Source organism: Panthera leo, chromosome B1 (genome assembly GCF_018350215.1).
Source record: "Panthera leo isolate Ple1 chromosome B1, P.leo_Ple1_pat1.1, whole genome shotgun sequence".
Lineage (NCBI taxonomy): Eukaryota > Metazoa > Chordata > Mammalia > Carnivora > Felidae > Panthera > Panthera leo.
Window position 1 is genome coordinate 79441978 of NC_056682.1, and position 17203 is coordinate 79459180.

Genomic DNA, 17203 nt, shown 5'->3' on the forward strand with positions numbered 1-17203 from the left:
TCAAAGTCAGGAGGGAGTGAGTTTAGGGCTTTCTTGAATCTTTCCTTAGCATCCACACTTCCCTGAGCATGCATTTAGCCTTTTAGATTTTCAGCTTTGTAAGCTTACAGGACACTCATAGCCCAGCCTTTCTGATTAATCTATTATTTACCCCAGCTATTATCTATCACAGCAGGAGCAGCAACCTAAGACATTATACTGTAAATGTTTTCAATAAATGCCCTGTGGGAAGGAGCTTTAGCATGAGGCTAGTCTGGAGTTAAGCAAAATAAAGACAAGCCTATATTTGAGGGAGCCAACAGGCAGTTTAGAACAAATACAGTTGACCCTTGAGCAACATGGGGGTTAGGGATGGTGAACCCCTCCGTCTCCCCCTGTGCAGTTGGGAATCCAGTTATAACTTTTGATTCCCCCAAAACGTAACTACTAATAGCCTACTACCATTGACCATAAGCCTTACCAGTAACATAAACAGTCAATTAACCCATATTTTGTATATGTATTATATACTATATTCTTACAACAAAGTAAGAAAAAAAAATAAGAAAATCATAATGAAGGGGTGCCTGAGTGGCTCAGTTGGTTGAGCGTCTGATTTCAGCTGAGGTCATGATCTGCGGTTCTTGAGCTCAAGACCTGCATCAGGCTTGCTGCTGTCAGCCTGTCAGTGCAGAGCCCACTTTGGAGCCTCTGTCCCCACCACTCTGCCCCTCTCCTGCTCACACTGTTTTTCTCAAAAAATAAATAAAACTTAAAAAAAGAAAAAATCATAATGAAAATACATTTATACTGTACTGTATTTATTGAAAAAAAAATCTGCGTGTAAGTGGTCCCATGCAGTTCAAGCCTATATTGTTCAAGGGCGAACGGCAATGAATTACAATTCTTTGCTTATGAGGTCTGTTTTGCTCCCTCTGGTATCAGGAATGCAGACTGTTATTTTTACAGCTACCACTGATCTGAGGAGCAAGGGATGGGGCTGGCATAGGTTAAAACACCATAAATTTTATAGTTCTTTAATAAAAAACAGCCATTTCTTCTGAGTATTGTATTTGACAAGTTGCTACAGGCCTTTCACTAATTTCCAAAATTACAAAAAAAGTTGATTCTGACATTTTTTCCCATTTTTCATTTCCTTTATGGGGGGGGGGTGAAATTTGGAGTATACTACTGTGCTATTTTCACTGATATCACCTCAGGTCATTTTTAACCCCAATAGTAGCCAGTCAAGGGCTAAGCACAATGTAGGTGACTAATACATCTTTTAGATCTTTTTGAGACTTAACTGACCAGAAAGTTCAGTTTTGTGTCCAGAAGTCAGTTCTTCATAGAATTTCTATCTTTCAGCATCTTGAAAAATCCAAGTTTATGGTGGCTGTGCAGTAAGTACTTGTCCAAAAATAGGCTGTACAGGTGTTCTAGGCAAGATCAGATCCTGATAAGTTTCACCTCTAAGATGATCTTCAATTTTCAGATTCTTAAATTCTAAATAGTTAACTAACTTTCTGATAGTGCTCTTACAAACATGGTGAACATTCCTAAAACCTGCGGACTTTCTGCAAGAAGTGTGGCAAGCACCAACCCTACACGTAAGGACAAGAAAAGCAAATATTCTCTTTATGCCCAGGGAAAGTGGCATTATGACAGGAAGCAGAGTGGCTTTGGTGGGCAGAGTAAGCTGATTTTCCAGAAAAAGGCTAAAACTACAAACAAGATTGTGCTGAGGCTTGAATGTGTTGAGCCCAACTACAGGTCTAAGAGAATGCTGGTTTTGAAGAGATGCAAACATTTTGAACTGGAAAGAGATAGGAAGAGAAAGGGCCAAATGATTCAGTTCGAGGCCTCATATTTTGTTACATTATGAAGACAATAAAATCTTGAGGTTATGTTAAAAAATAGTGAATGCAAATTCTCAGAAATGATTTACACCAACCAAAGTCAGTAAAAAAACCCCCTTAATTTATAAATCATAGTATCAATTTAGATAACCAACATCAGTCCATTTTTTGGGGGCGGGGGGGGGGGCGGAGGGACACTGTTTCCCAGTATATAGTGCCCTTGGAAGAAACCAGGACAAAGAATTGCTTGGTGAGCATAGTGTAGAATAATGTAGTTGGGTGTTCTTGTAAAATATTTCTTCTAGACAGGGTATCAGAGATAACTTCCATCCCTAACTCTGATCCTCATTTGTGAAATGTTAATTACAGTACCTGCCTAAAAGTATTTGTGTTAGGATTAATGAAATTACACACATCCATGAACCATGATATCACTACAAATGACAAAAACCAATTCCATTTTACCTTAGACAAAAAGAAAAAGTCATAATTTACAGAATCCAAAGAATGGATGGACAACCAAACCATAGAAAGAGCAGAGATGCCATAACTTTCTCCCCATCCTTGTTTAACTTTATTCTGTGTCAACTCTGTTCCCTGCCACTACAGCCTGGTTTTCTTCACTTGTTGAAGAATATGGTCACTGACAACTCCTCCTACGCACTACATTTTATAATGTGGCTACTGGAGATTCTTTTTTAAAATTTTTGTCTCAATTCTTGTTAGAAAGTAGAAGGGTTCTGTTTGAATTAGTTATATGCTCAACTCTGACGAAGGCCGAAAAACTGGGAATATGTAGGAACATGGGCATTTGCCCACAAAAGCCACAATGTTTAAGCTGACAGAGGAATAATGTGGCCAATTGTATTATTAACTTATTTGCTCCTCCCTTTCCATGTATATGTATATGTGACTTGAAGTGTCCCTTTCCTTGTTAAGAGTATATATCCCCAATCCATCAAGGTTGAGCTTAGTCATATGATATCTTCTAGCCAATGAAGTGAAAGGACATGACATACAACACACTTGTGCAGAAGCTTTAAGAAGTATTGTGATTTTGGGGCGCCTGGGTGGCTCAGTCGTTTGAGCGTCCAACTTCGGCTCAGGTCATGATCTTGCGGTTTGTGAGTTCGAGCCCTGCATCAGGCTCTGTGCAGACAGCTGAGAGCCTGAAGCCTGCTTCAGATTCTGTGTCTCTCCATCTCTCGGCCCCTCCCCTGTTCATGCTCTGTGTCTCTCTGCCTCTCAAAAATAAATAAACGTTAAAAAAATTAAAAAAAAAAGAAGTATTGTGATTTTAGGGGTGCCTGGCTGGCTCAGTCATAAGGGTGTGTGACTCTTGGTCTCAGAGTCATGATTTCAAGCCCCACCTTGGGCCTAGAGATTAAACAAACAAACAAGCAAACAAACTTTAAAAAAAAAAAAAAAAGAGAAGAAGAGGCATTGTGATTTAGTAGCAGCTTTCCCCCATCCCTGCCATGAGAATGGGCAGGTCTTCTTCAGCCTGGAATCAGGATGAGACAAGACATGGTGCACAGCAGAGTCTTCTAAAAGCCTGAAGCAACACTGTAGGCAACTTATGATCTATACGTAATATAAGCAAGAAGGTACTTTGTTTTGTAAACCACTGAACTCCCAGTTGTTTGTTATATAGCATTAACTCAGTGAAAGTTGACAAGTATAAGAAGTTCCCAGAAAAAGAGAGGGGAGATGCTGGCTGGTGAAATATTAAATCACTTAAACATTAAGTTACTTAATGCATTCAATAGACTTCCCTGGAGAAACACCAATAAATTCCAACTTTCCAACTCTCACTTTCAGTAAGTTACAAAAACTCCTCATAAAGATGAATTATAATATAGCTTCCCGCTACTATCTGAAAGCAGAATATTCCTATGAAAGCTGTGTAAGCTGAAATGGCATAAACTGAAGAATATTCCCTGTTTTCCAAAAGTCTGTGTTCCATCACTTTGCTTTTAGAAAAGACCTACATTAGTACCTATTTTCACAAACCAAAAGAAATCTGAAGAGTTTATACCATTATGGTGAGAAAAATATGCCATTCATATTCCTTATATTTATCTATTCTATATGCTATTGGCCCAATTGGATTTGGGAAAGACTCCGGTCTTATTTATAAACCATTCCTTCGAATAGTGCTTGTCTAAAAAACAATACACCTTACCCAGGATTTTATTTTCCTCCACTATTAATTTCAGAGGATTCTCCCAATCAGAGTCTTGGCTGTTCTCTTCTCATTCAACATTTTGATTTGGGCACTTCTACCCTCTGCACACTTTCCATTTAGAATAATAACCACTTACAAAACTCAACCTACCAGTAGAATTAAAACCTCCAAATATAATTCTAGACCAGATCTTGCTTGTGAGCTCTAAATACATTTTCTTACCTTGTCACTGGACATCTTCACTTGATACTGATTGATATCTCACATACAGCCATTAAACTCATGTCTTTTTCTTCAATTCTGGTTGTTGTTGTTGTTGTTGTTGTTGTTGTTGTTGATATTGTTGCCTGAACTGCCTATCCTGGTTGCCAGCACCATCATGTATCCAAGTCCCTATAGCTAAAAAGTTTTGGCATTCTCCCCTTTCCTTATGTCTTTGGTACTCCTATCATATAACTGTTTCAAGTTGATTAGATTCTGTTCTCTACACATCTTCCAAATCATCATTTCTCTGATCTTCCTACTATTGCCCTTAGCTTAGTTTACCACACATTTAATTGCTTTTTAAGTTCTAGTCACTATCTGAATGCTGGAGATAAGGAATGAATAAGGGTATACTTCCTAAGGCCTAGAACTCACTTTTTAGTCAGAAACACAAACATATCATTTCACTTATATAGTTGGGTAAGTGCTAAGATAGAGTTATAGATGGGAGATCATAAGAAATCAAAGAAATATAGGGGAGGGACCAAGATGGCGGAGCAGCATGGAAGTTTTTTGCGTCTCTCATCCCTGAAATACAGCTAGATCAACACCAAACCATCTTGTACACCTAGAAAATTGATCTGAGTATCAACTCAACAATCTACATAACTTGAACCACAGAAGTCAGCAGGTACACGGCATGGAGAAGTGAACTGGGAAAGAGAGAAGCTGCAGAGGGTAAAGAGCTGTTTTTTGCTTTTAGAGAGAGGATGGAGACAGGGGGTAGAGTACTGGAAAGGCATTTTCCCCTACCCCAAAAGTGGCTGGAGAGAAAAAGAAAGACTGAAAACACCCTAAGGGAATTAACAAGGGATAAAGAAGAGGGTTTGGATACCATTAAGACTATGAACAGGGGAGTGCAGAGTCTGAAACTCTGCAGCTCGATACCTGGTGGAGCTCTGGTGGGAAGGGCGAATCCCCAGGAGCAGAAAGTGAGGTCCAAGGGGTCCGAGGGCCACACAGGGAGGCAGTTCCCTCCTGAGAGGACATTTGTGTGTGGCCTCCCCACAGGCAAAGGTCCCAGAGGACCCCGGAAAATGGCCATGTTTGCTGGTGTTGGAACAAGGACATTAAGAAATGGTGAAGCCAGACACCAGATGTATATTGCAATTTACCATAATCCCTGAAAGGCCTCTGCTATGCAATTGCATGAACCTTTTCTGGGGTGGACTGGCACCTGGCCCCAGTCTCTGGGCATCTTCAGTGGTGCGGTCATGTGACTATTCCTGGGGGTGGGCCAGCCCCGGATATTGTTTGGCAAGACCCTCCTCCAGAAGGTCTGAGCAGGTTAAAGCCACAGGGCCTCAAAAGTGAGGGGTTTGGAAACATAGCCCCATCTGAGATAAAACTCAGGAGGCAGGTGCCACCTGGCAGGCTGATGACTTGGTTATTGATAGGGTAGAAGCGGGGAGTGGATGAAAGCCAGAGACAAAGGAGGGGTGCTTGATTGTTGGTTGGCAAGAGCACAGAATTCTGATACCAGACATTGGGTAGCTGGGTGACACCATTTTCACCTCTCTCATGCATATGCATACATGCATACATGTGCCACAAGGTATAGGCCTGATAAACAAAGCAGGGCCATCTAATGGAGAATGGAGTCATTACACCAAGCCCCATCCAACTGGACCAACCATGCTCTAGAGGAACACCACAAGTCTCTCTGCCTGCTTAGTTTACAGACTATAAAGTTCTTCATAGTTTGACTTCTACGGGAAACTGGATGTAATTTCAATCATATTCCATTCCATTTGTCAGTCCATCTATTCAATTTTTTTCTTTTTCTTTTCCTTTCTTATTGTTGAATACAGAGGGAAAAAATTATTTTTATTTTCCTTTTTAATAAAAAAGATTATTATTGAATTTTTTCAACGATATTTTTTAATTTTTTGAAAATTTTATTCTATTTTACTTTCATTTCATTTTATTCTATTTTATTGTATTCATTTAATAAAAATTTTTTTAATGTTTATTTTTGAGAGAGAGAGAGTGCAAGCAGGGGAGGGGCAGAGAGAGAAGGAGACACAGAATCCAAAGCAGGCTCCAGGCTCTGAGCTGTCAGCACAGAGCGTGAAATGGGGCTCAAGCCCACAAGCTGTGAGATCATGACCTGAGCCAAAGTCTGTCACTTAACCGACTGAGCCACCCAGGCACCCCTATTATAGTCATTTTTTAAAATTTTTCAAATGTTTTCCTTTTCTTTTCTTTTCTTTTCTTTCCCTTTTCCTTCTATTCTATCAAGCTTTTTTCAACATCAGATGATAACACACCTAGGATCTAGCATCCTTTAGCTGATTTTTTTTGTTCTTTTTAAGTTTAATTTTATTATTTTTCTTCCTCCAAAATGACAATACGAAGGAATTCACCCCAAAAGAAAGAACAGAAAGAAATGACAGCCAGGGACCTAATCAACCGGGATACAAGCAAGATGTCTGAACCAGAATTTAGAATCATGATAATAATACTACTACCTGGGGTTGGAAAATAAAATAGAATCTCTTTCTGTGGCTATAAAGGAAGTAAAATTTAGGCAGGACGAAATTAAAAATGCCATAACTGAGCTGCAATTTTGAAAGGATGCCACAGTGGCAAGGATGGATGAAGCAGAGCAGCCAATCAGTGATACAGAGGACAAATTTATGTAGAAAAATGAAGCCGAAAAAAAGGGGGAGACTAAGGCACAAGAGCACGATATAACAATTAGAAAACTCTGTGACTCATTAAAAAGGAATAATATCCGAATCATAGGGGTCCCAGAAAATGAAGAGAGAGAAAAAGGGGTAGAAAGTTTATGTGAGCAAATCATAGTGGAAAACTTTCCTAACTGGCGAAAGACACAGACATCAAAATCCAGGAAGCACAGAGGACTCCCATTAGATTAAACAAAAACTGACCATCAGCGAGGCATATCATAGTCAAATTCACAAAATATACAGACAAAGAGAGAATCATGAAAGCAGCAAAGGAAAAAAAAGTCCTTAACCTACAAGGGAAGACAGATCAGGTTTGCAACAGACCTATCCACAGAAACTTGGCAGGCCAAAAAGGAGTGGCAGGATGTATTCAACGTGCTGATTCAGAAAAAAATATGCAGCCAAGAATTCTTTAGCCAGCAAGGCTGTCATTGAAAATAGAAAGAGAGATGAAAAGTTTCCCAAACAAAAACTAAAGGAATTTGTGACCACTAAACCAGCGCTGCCAGAAATTTTAAGGGGGACTCTCTGAGGGGAGAAAAGATGAAACAAAACAAAATAGCAACAAAGCAACAAAGCAACAAAGACTAGAAAGGACCGGAGAACACCACCAGAGACTCCAACTCTGCAGGCAACACAATGGCAGTAAATTTGTATCTTTCAGTACTCACTCTAAATGTCAATGGACTAAATGCTCCAATCAAAATACATAGAGTAACAGGATGGATGAGAAAACAAGATCCATCTATATGCTGTTTACAAGAGACCCTCTTTAGACCTAAAGACACCTTCAGATTGAAAGTAAGGGGATGGAAAACCATCTATCATGCTAATGGTTGCCAAAAGAAAGCCAGACTAGCCATATTTATATCAGACAGTCTAGATTTTAAAATAAAGACTGTAACAAGTGATGAAGAAGGGCATTATATCATAATTAAGGGGTCTATCCACCAAGAAGACCTAACAATTTTAAACATCTATGCCCCAAACGTGGAGAACCCAAATATATACACCAATTAGTCACAAACATACAGGAACTCATTGATAATAATACCATAATAGTAGGGGGCTTAAACACCCCACTTACAGCAATAGATAGATCATCTAAACCAAAAATCAACAAGGACACAATGGTTTGAATGACACACTGGACCAGATGAATTTAACAGATATATTCAGAACGTTTCATCCTAAAGCAGCAGAATACACATTCTCCTTGGGCGCACATGGAACATTCTCCAGAATAGATCACATACTGGGACACAAATCAGCCCTTAACAAGTACAAAAAGATTGGCATCATACTGTGCATATTTTCAGACCACAACGCTATGAAACTCAAAATCAACCACAAGAAAAAAATTGGAAAGACAACAAATACTTAGAAACTAAAGAACATCCTACTAAAGAATGAATGGCCTAACCAAGGAATTAAAGAGGAAATTAAAAAGTACATGGAAGCCAATGAAAATGATAACACCACAGCCCAAAACCTCTGGGATGCAGCAAAAGCAATCATAAGAGGGAAGTATAGAGCAATCCAGGCCTTCCTAAAGAAGGAAGAAAGGTCTCAGATATACAACCTAACCTTACACTTTAAAGAGCTGGAAAAAGAACAGCAAATAAAACCCAAAACCAGAAGACAGGAAATAATAAAGATTAGAGCAGAAATCAATGCTATCAAAATTAAAAACAACAGAACAGATCAATGAAACCTGAAGCTGGTTCTTTGAAAGAATTAATAAAATTGACAACCCCCTAGCCAGTTTGACCAAAAAGTAAAAGGAAAGGACCAAAATAAATAAAATCAAGAATGAACGAGGAGAGATCACAACCAACACCACAGAAATACAAACAATAATAAGAGAATATTATGAGCAATTATACTGCAATAAATTGGGCAATCTGGAAGAAATGGACAAATTCCTAGAAACATATAAACTACCAAAACTGAAACAAGAAGAAATAGAAAATTTGAGCAGACCCATAACCAGCAAAGAAATTGAGTTAGTAATAAAAAATCTCCCAAAAAACAAGAGTCCAGGGCTAGATGGCTTTCCAAGGGAATTCTACCAAACATTTATTTATTTTTTAAAAAAAATTTTTTTTTTTACATTTATTTATTTTTGAGACAGAGAGAGACAGAGCATGAACAGGGGAGGGTCAGAGAGAGGGAGACACAGAATCTGAAACAGGCTCCAGGCTCTGAGCTGTCAGCACAGAGCCCGACACGGGGCTCGAACTCACGGACCGCGAGATCATGACCTGAGCCGAAGTCGGCCGCTTAACCGACTGAGCCACCCAGGCGCCCCTCTACCAAACATTTAAAGAAGACTTAACACCTATTCTTTTGAATCTGTTTCAAAAAATAGAAATGGAAGGAAACTTCCAAAATCTTTCTATGAAGCCAGCATTAGCTTAATTCCAAAACCAGACAAAGACCCCACTAAAAAGGAGAACTACAGACCAATTTCCCTGATGAACATGGATGTAAAAATCCTCAACAAGATACTAGTCAATGGATCCAATAATACATTAAAAGAATTATTCACCACGACCAAGTGGGATTTATACCTGGGATGCAGGCCTGGTTCGATATCCACAAAACAATCAATGCGATGCATCACATTAATAAAAGAAAGGACAAGAACTACATGATCCTCTCAATAGATGCAGACAAAGCATTTGACAAAATACACAATTGTTTTTTGTATTTTGCACACAGGGCAAAAGAAGGGGGCTATTATAAAATCCTAACTGTAGTAAAGTAAAAAAGATTGAAGAAACTGGGAATATTTAGCAATGGGAATGTATCAATGTAAATTTCAGTGGTCCATTGCCGGTAGTGCACTGTTGATCCAATTATATGTATTTTTTTCTCCAACAAGTAATTCAATATGATTCTATTCTTTATCATATAGCAACAACTTCATTCAAAAGAATAGAGAATCTTCACAATTCTTGTGAAGCCAGAAATAATTTTTCTACTCCCTACATTGCCTTTATATTGCATACCTTAAATACTTGAAGTATATCAGATATAACAGAAGCTTGCACCATACCCCCCACCCCTACCACGTATTTTAGACTCACTCAGAGAACTTTTTAAAAGAATTCATGCCCAGACCCCACCAGGCCAATTAAATCAGTATCTTTAGGTATAAGGCCTAGACACTGTTATTGTTTAAAAGCTCCTCAGATGATTCTAAAATGCACAGCGAGTTCAGAACAAGGCTCCAAACTACAAAACTGTAAAACAAACTAAATCACACGAAAAGATATGAATCTCCACAGAAAGTATAAACATGAGATACTTGTGCCTGGCAAGCTGTTTATCTCTTCTTAATGAACTTCCTGTGAGCCTTTTTTTTCCCCCGTTAACCTTCAACTTTTGCAAATTGGAAAGTTGACTGAGAGACTTTCAGTTGGTTTTGCTTCCTTGTTTGGCATGTGTGGTTTGTTGACAAGCTGCCCAGAACGTGGTCAAAAACAACCACAATTAAACCTGCCTCTGAGTCAGCAGTTTTCTAATCAGTGGGTTTTTCTTGGAACCCTAAAAAGGGTGAACTAGAACACATAAATGGAGGAATCAAATAGACTCTCTAATTCTAAAGATTACAGTTTTGGTTGTGAGATGGGAGTGAGAGGAAGGGTATTGTGAACAATGGAGCGATACCTTCAATATATTTTTGTAACGTTTATTTTTGACAGAGAGAGAGAGAGACAGAGCATGAGCAGAAAGGGGGCAGAGAGAGAGGGAGACACAGAATCCAAAGCAGACTCCTGGCTCTGAGCTGTCAGCACAGAACCCTACGCCGGGCTTGAACTCACAGACCACGAGATCTTGACCTGAGCCGAAGTCAGATGCTCAACTGACTGAACCACCCAGGTACCCCAATACCTTTAATATTTTTAAAGAAAACTTTAAGGATCAATAAGTAAAATCTATATTCTATGATTGTTTTGCAACATACTTTTGAGTTTTTTGTAATGGAATATAATGCCTTTTCAAAAGGACTGAAAGAATTACTATAAATACAATTAACCTTCAATAAATATGAAAAATCTAATTCTAAGTCTTAATTAGGAATGAGGTAATAAAAGGAAATAGTAAAATATATTTTATTCCATTTTTCTTCCATGTTAGTCGTGTGAGTTCATTTTTTTCAAATGGCTTACCCTATATAGTGTCTAAGGTATAAACTACAAATAAATGCAAATAACTTCTGATTTCTCCGTGTAGATAAATCACATCAGAACTCAGTAAACCTTAGTAGCTGACAAAGGTACCTGAAGTATTTTACAAACAGCAGGTAGCATCCCTTGTACTTTTTTAGCAGTGGTCACTGACCACAGGTTGATACTGTAGGTGATGATGCAATAGAAGTTGGCTCCTTTCATTTTTTCTCTGCCTTCTCTTCACTTCCTGCCAAGCCTCTTCATTTCTTAGCCTATATTGGTAACATTTGTCCACCTTAAGCTTCATGTGGTCTAGATGTTTGAGATATGCAGGTTATCTCAATAAACCAACAGATCAAAAAAACAAAACAAGTAAAATAAGACAAAAGAAACCTTGTCCCTGTGGAATAGGAAAGCATGTCCTGAACCACAGATAACCTGTTAAGTAAACTAATTCAGCTGAATGGTGGACTCACAGAGATTACTAGAATGATGAAGTCTAAGTGATTCCCCATTGACCCAAATCTCTGCAGAGAAAGCTTGGGAGGTTTCCCTTTGGTTTCTGAAGGGAGATTCCAGCCAATTACATTAGACTCTTAAATGATATGAGTTGCACCATTTCTGATCAAGTGCTTAAAGGTGTTTGTGACATAATTTTCATTTTAATAATCCAGATAAATTTTGGGGCACCTGGGTGGCTCAGTCGATTAAGCGTCCGACTTCAGTTCACGTCATGATCTCGTGTTTCATGGGTTCCAGCCCCGTGTTGGGCTCTGTGCTGACAGCTCGGAGCCTGGAGCCTGCTTCAGATTCTGTGTTTCCCTCTCTCTTTCAAAGATAAACAGAAAAATAAAAAATAATCCAGATAAGTTTTAAATAACTCTAAAGGTAAACAATGCCTAGCACTAAATACACCTTATATATAAAATGCTTTTACACATCTCATTATCTCATTTGATGGTTATATCAATCTTATGTCCAAAGTAGGAAATTTAGCTTTGTTAGGCCTTTTTACAAATAATGCTTCTTAAGGAAAGGTTATTGGAGGGACAGAAAAGGACCAAGTTTGCACTAGAATGTACTTTTTTGTTTTGTATTGTTCAGTGGCCTTTGCATGTTCTACTACATCCTATTGGGACTAGCATTTCAGGCTTGTTAGGGAAAAATCATATAGTTAAATCTTAAATTGCTTAGTACAAAAAGTGGCAATTCAGAAGGGGAGAGAAAAAAGGATGTGAACGATGGGGAAAATCTACAAGTGAAACCTGGTAGTGGAATGTACTTTCCATTAAAATTAAAAAAAAATTTTTGAGTCCTTACTCTGAACTAGACTCTGCTAGAGGTAAAGCTTACAAAAATGGTTAAGAACAGTTACTGCCTTTGAGGAACTTTCTGACGGCAGGAGGAGATTATAATCTAGTAACCTGGACTTTGAAGAACTGATTAGGGTTTACAGTGGTAAGTGCCCAGAGGAAGAGTGGTTCAAATAATCAGATCAATAGAGAAGGCAGAAAATGGTAGGAGCCCCCCAAAGTTAGATATGCAAATGGTCTTATTTTTTGTTAAGTAAAATATTCACTACTGAGATGTTTGAAAATGAGGACAAAAATGACTTCTTTCAGCTGTAATTTCCACGCGCCCCCCTCCCCTTTTAAAGTTTTGAATCCATCCCTTAGGGGCCACACTTGAAGGTAGAACATTTTTTCCTACGTTATTAATATAGCCAGTATACAGTGGTGACCCATCGAACAGTGAAATAAATCCTAAACTCGTTTTAAAATAACAGAGAGCTTGGGTTTGAGTCACGCCTTTCCCACTACCCAGTTTTGTGATACTGGGCAAGTAACTTCTCAGAATGTCCCCTTTGCCGCCTTTAAGATTGTGATTTAGAAGCCCACCTCACGGGGTTTTGTGAGGATGATTTTAAATAACGCCTGTGAAAGCATTTGCTCCACTACATCTAGGGTGCGTTTGTTAACCTTGGGCTCTTTTCAGTCTCGCCATTTTGAGATGAGGCATCCCGATCCAAATATCTTAAAACATCACCACAAACGCCTGACCTCCTCACAGCCACCCATGTCCCTCACGGTCGGGTGCAGCAACGCGCTAACTGCATCTGCAGAGTCGGGTCTTGCAGTCGAAGTCACACACACACACTACACATACACACACACTTCTGACGGCCAGGAAGAAGGGACAGAAAACGCCGGTTTCGGCGCAAGGGGAAGCGAGGCGAGGGAGAGGAAGGCAAGAACCTCAAGACCGTTAAAAGCGCTGCCCTCCGCGCAGGCGCCCCGTCCACCTCGCGCCTCCCTTTCCACGGGGAGGGGGGCGGACCGCGGCGTGCACACGTCAAGCGCACTGACGCTCGCTGGGCGTGCGCCTTGGGCTGGTGTCTGCAGTTTGCCGGGTCGACTCGCAGACTCCGCCTGGGAGGGAGGAGGCGGGGCTTTTGCCTGGCTAAGGTGGGCGCGCACACCCCGGGCCCAGGCATAACTTTACGTTACCGGTTTTCGCGCTCTGTTTAAGTCATTTGGAAGTGTAGCCAACGGGACCGTTTTCTCGTTCCGTTTAGTAAAACATCTTCACTTTGGTTATACAAGCTTAGGTTTCAGGGCGGTGACTCTGTCATGCCGAACTCTCGGCCCAGGCCCCGCCGGGGTGCCCGGAGTGGCGCCGGGGCAGTCGGGCGCGACCGGCTGGTGTCGCGGTCCTTGCAGAGCGCAGAGCACTGCCTGAGCGCCCAGGACTTTGGCACCGCCTATGCCCACTACCTCCTTGTACTCAGCCTGGCGCCGGAGCTGAAAGAGGACGTGAAGGTGAGGATGTCCCTTCTTTCACTTGCTGGCAGATCCTGTGTTTTTCCATTGGGAGGGGTGGCTAAGGTTAATGGCTGGTGGTTGCTGTTAATATTTACTATTCATCCTTGACATGTCTTTTGTTCACACCCACAGCCAGCCCATCAAAAAAATCCTCTCGGCTCCATATTTGAAATGTATCCAAAATCTTAACCATTTCTCACCACCTTCTCCTTTACTACCCCTGTTCAAGCCTCAGTCATCTGTCGGCTGTTGGTGTAGGCTCATAACTAGGCTTCCTCCGGCAACCTGTCTCAACACAGCCTGGGTGAGCATTTCATAACAAGTCAGACGATGCCACTTATCTATTTCAAAACTTCCACCTTACTCAGAATTCTAAAGGCCATATTGCAAATGAGGCCGAGGGTGATCTCTTCCTCCTATATCTAATTCTAGCATGTCCCTGCCTCAGCACCTTTGCACTTGTATGCAGAAGGAATGTCGTGGGTATCTGTAATTGAATAAAGTTGGGAATAAGCTACTATAAAGTAGTCATTTGATGATGCATTATTTAAGCTTCAGTTACTGGATTGTGATCGTTCTATATGTAATAGATAAGTTTTTCCAAGTTATTTTAGAGTCTAAATTTATAAAAATTATTTAACTAAATTTTGTATTCCGTTTTCAGCCTCAAGCTACTTTGCTTTTTTTCACCTAGCGTTTCTCAACCTCAGCGCTGTTGACTTTTTGGATGGAATGATTCTTGTTGTGGAGCGCTGTCCTGCGCCATTGTAGAATGTTTACCCGCATTGTTGATATCTATCCACTAGATGTCAGTAACCTCTAGATGGTTGTAGTTAACATAAACTTAGTGTAAATTTCAGGAGCAGCTGGTCCTAAGGAGGAGAAAGTGCTATGTTGAGATACAGTTTGTTCTTATAGGTAGGCAGCAGTAGAATAATGATTGATCAACCCAAGTGCTGTTTCTTTAATTCTTTGTTCCTAAGGTTCCTCCTTTCTAAAACAGTGACAGTATCTTTTTAAATAGATACTTAATGTGTATTAAAAGTATATCTAAAGCCTGTATTTGAATGCCTCGTGTTCAGTAGGGTTCAGAAACTAGTTCTGTTTCCTGTAGAACAAAGTCCATATTCCTTCATGTGGGCGTTTGTGAAAGAGCCATTTCTTTAGTCGTATTTCCTACTACTCACTCTACTCCCTATGCCCACACTTCAGTCACACCAAGTTATAAATTCTCTTATCCATTTCATATCATCCGTACTTTTTTCTCCTGATACTGTAGGTCTTCCTCCGTATCCTTTTCTCTTTAGTAAACTTCATCAAGATTCAGTTATAAGTCTCAACTCTTCTGTATAAATCTCTGAAGATGATGTAAACTGTGTTCATGATAAAAACTGGAATGACTAAAGCCTTCCCTTTTTTCCACTGTGTTGTAGTATGGAGAATGGCTGGAGAGAAGTGAGATTGGAGCTAGGGTGACAGAGGGAATGCTGTTACTGTAGTCCAGAAAGTATTATAAGGGCCAGACTGTTGTAACAGTGGGTTGGAGAGGAGGTGACATAGTTAAAGATGTTGAGACAGAATTGACTGGGTTTGAAACTAATTGTATTGGAAGTTAAGGTAGCATTATAAGATGACTTAGTCATTTGAGGTTTGGTGGTACCTTAACCTTATATCCTGTGTGAGAGGAATATAATAGGTTCAGTTTAGAGCATTTTGAATTTTTAAAGAACTGTATGTTAAATTTCTTTCTACAGGGCTTCTGTGAGGATAGGAGTAGGATTTATGTTGTTCATTGCTGTATTTTAGCCCCAGTTCTTTGCATACTGATTGCTCAGGAAATACTTGAGTTGTGCTGAATTTGAGGTGGCTGAGGGTGCAGTCCCTTGTTGAGATGACTAATAGGAGGTCGTGTCTGTGTGTCTGAGATTCAGAAGAGAGGGTCTTGATTGGAGATGTAGATGTAGAACAGGTGATAGAGATGGATGAACAAAGAGAAGAAGGCAAAACAACTTCTAAAACCTAGAAGCCCACAAAAGAGAGGTAGGTGGAGAATTTGATATGATAGCTAAGAATGGAGAGAGTTTAAAGTGCTCAAATTGTCTAATTCTGCATGTTATTGCCACCTAAGTGGTAAAATTCATTTATGCGTTTGTTTATTTAGCAAACTGTCTACTAAAGCTAAACAAAATTTGAAGTGATCAGTCAGTAGTAATTACGTTCTGTTCTCTGTGGAATTATCAACCAGTGTTGTATATTCTTCCATCATTTATATTATTGACTAAATTACTGTTTTCTCTTTTACACAGGAAACTTTTCAGTATACACTGTTCAGATGGGCTGAAGAGCTCGATGCTCTCAGTCGAACACAAGACTTACTTGGTTGTTATGAGCAGGCTTTGGAACTGTTTCCTGATGATGAAGTGATTTGCAATAGTATGGGGGAACACCTCTTCAGGTTTGTAGTGATTTCAGTGTTATTTGTTAAGAATTATTCTGTATCAGTCTTGATCAGAGATAAATCACACAGTAATTTGAAAGGGAAAGTTTAATATAAAGAATTATCAACTGTGACAGGGGATCAGAGTAATGAAGGATTGGCTGGTAAAAAATAAAGAGAACTCAGAAGAATATAAGAATCACAAATATAACATGTAATAACAGAGCATTTTTTTATTACACCAACTTTTGTTTCATATAAGAAAACAATTGTGAATGTACCCATAAGAAATGACACAGATAAGGAAAAGTAATAAACATTATACAGAAAAAAGTCAAGATGCTCAGGAACGTATGATTATCGAAAGTGATCCAGATTGAATATTCTGATGTATTCTTCTCAGTCGATGAAAGTGTTTTTATTCCAGCATATAAAGGCAATTGATCTGCAATCAAAATTTCTCTTATTTTAAATATAATTTATTGTCAAGTTAGCTAACATACAGTTTTTACAGTGTGCTCTTGGTTTCAGGATTAGATTCCCATGATTCATTGCTTACATACAACACCCAGTGCTCATCCCAACAGGTGCTCTCCTCAGTGCCCGTCACCCATTGCCTTCTTCCCCCCAAACCCCGCCCCATCAATCCTCAGTTTGTTCTCTGTATTTAAGAGTCTCTTATGGTTTTTCTCCCTCTTTGTTTGAAACTGTTTTTTCCCCTTTCTTTCCCCCATGGTCTTCTGTTAAATTTCTCAAATTCCACATATGACTGAAAACATGTGA

General features: G+C 39.6%; 1 protein-coding gene and 1 pseudogene across 5 annotated transcripts in view; both read left to right on the top strand.

The window, feature by feature from the left end:
- The first annotated feature begins 1525 nt into the window (after positions 1-1525).
- On the top strand, positions 1526-1864 carry LOC122218412 (annotated as a pseudogene).
- An 11699-nt stretch (positions 1865-13563) lies between these two features.
- Positions 13564-17203, top strand: part of PRMT9 (protein arginine methyltransferase 9) — a 38162-nt gene continuing 34522 nt past the window's right edge. For 2 of the 5 annotated variants that reach the window (XM_042935348.1, XM_042935349.1), the window contains exons 1-2: positions 13564-13980; positions 16290-16438. In XM_042935348.1, coding sequence (XP_042791282.1) covers positions 13792-13980; positions 16290-16438 — 338 coding nt within the window. In that variant the 5' untranslated portion in view covers positions 13564-13791. Of the gene's footprint in view, positions 13981-14731; positions 14902-14938; positions 16024-16289; positions 16439-17203 lie in introns of those variants that run through there. The other 3 variants (XM_042935351.1, XM_042935352.1, XM_042935350.1) reach the window with 3 other exon arrangements.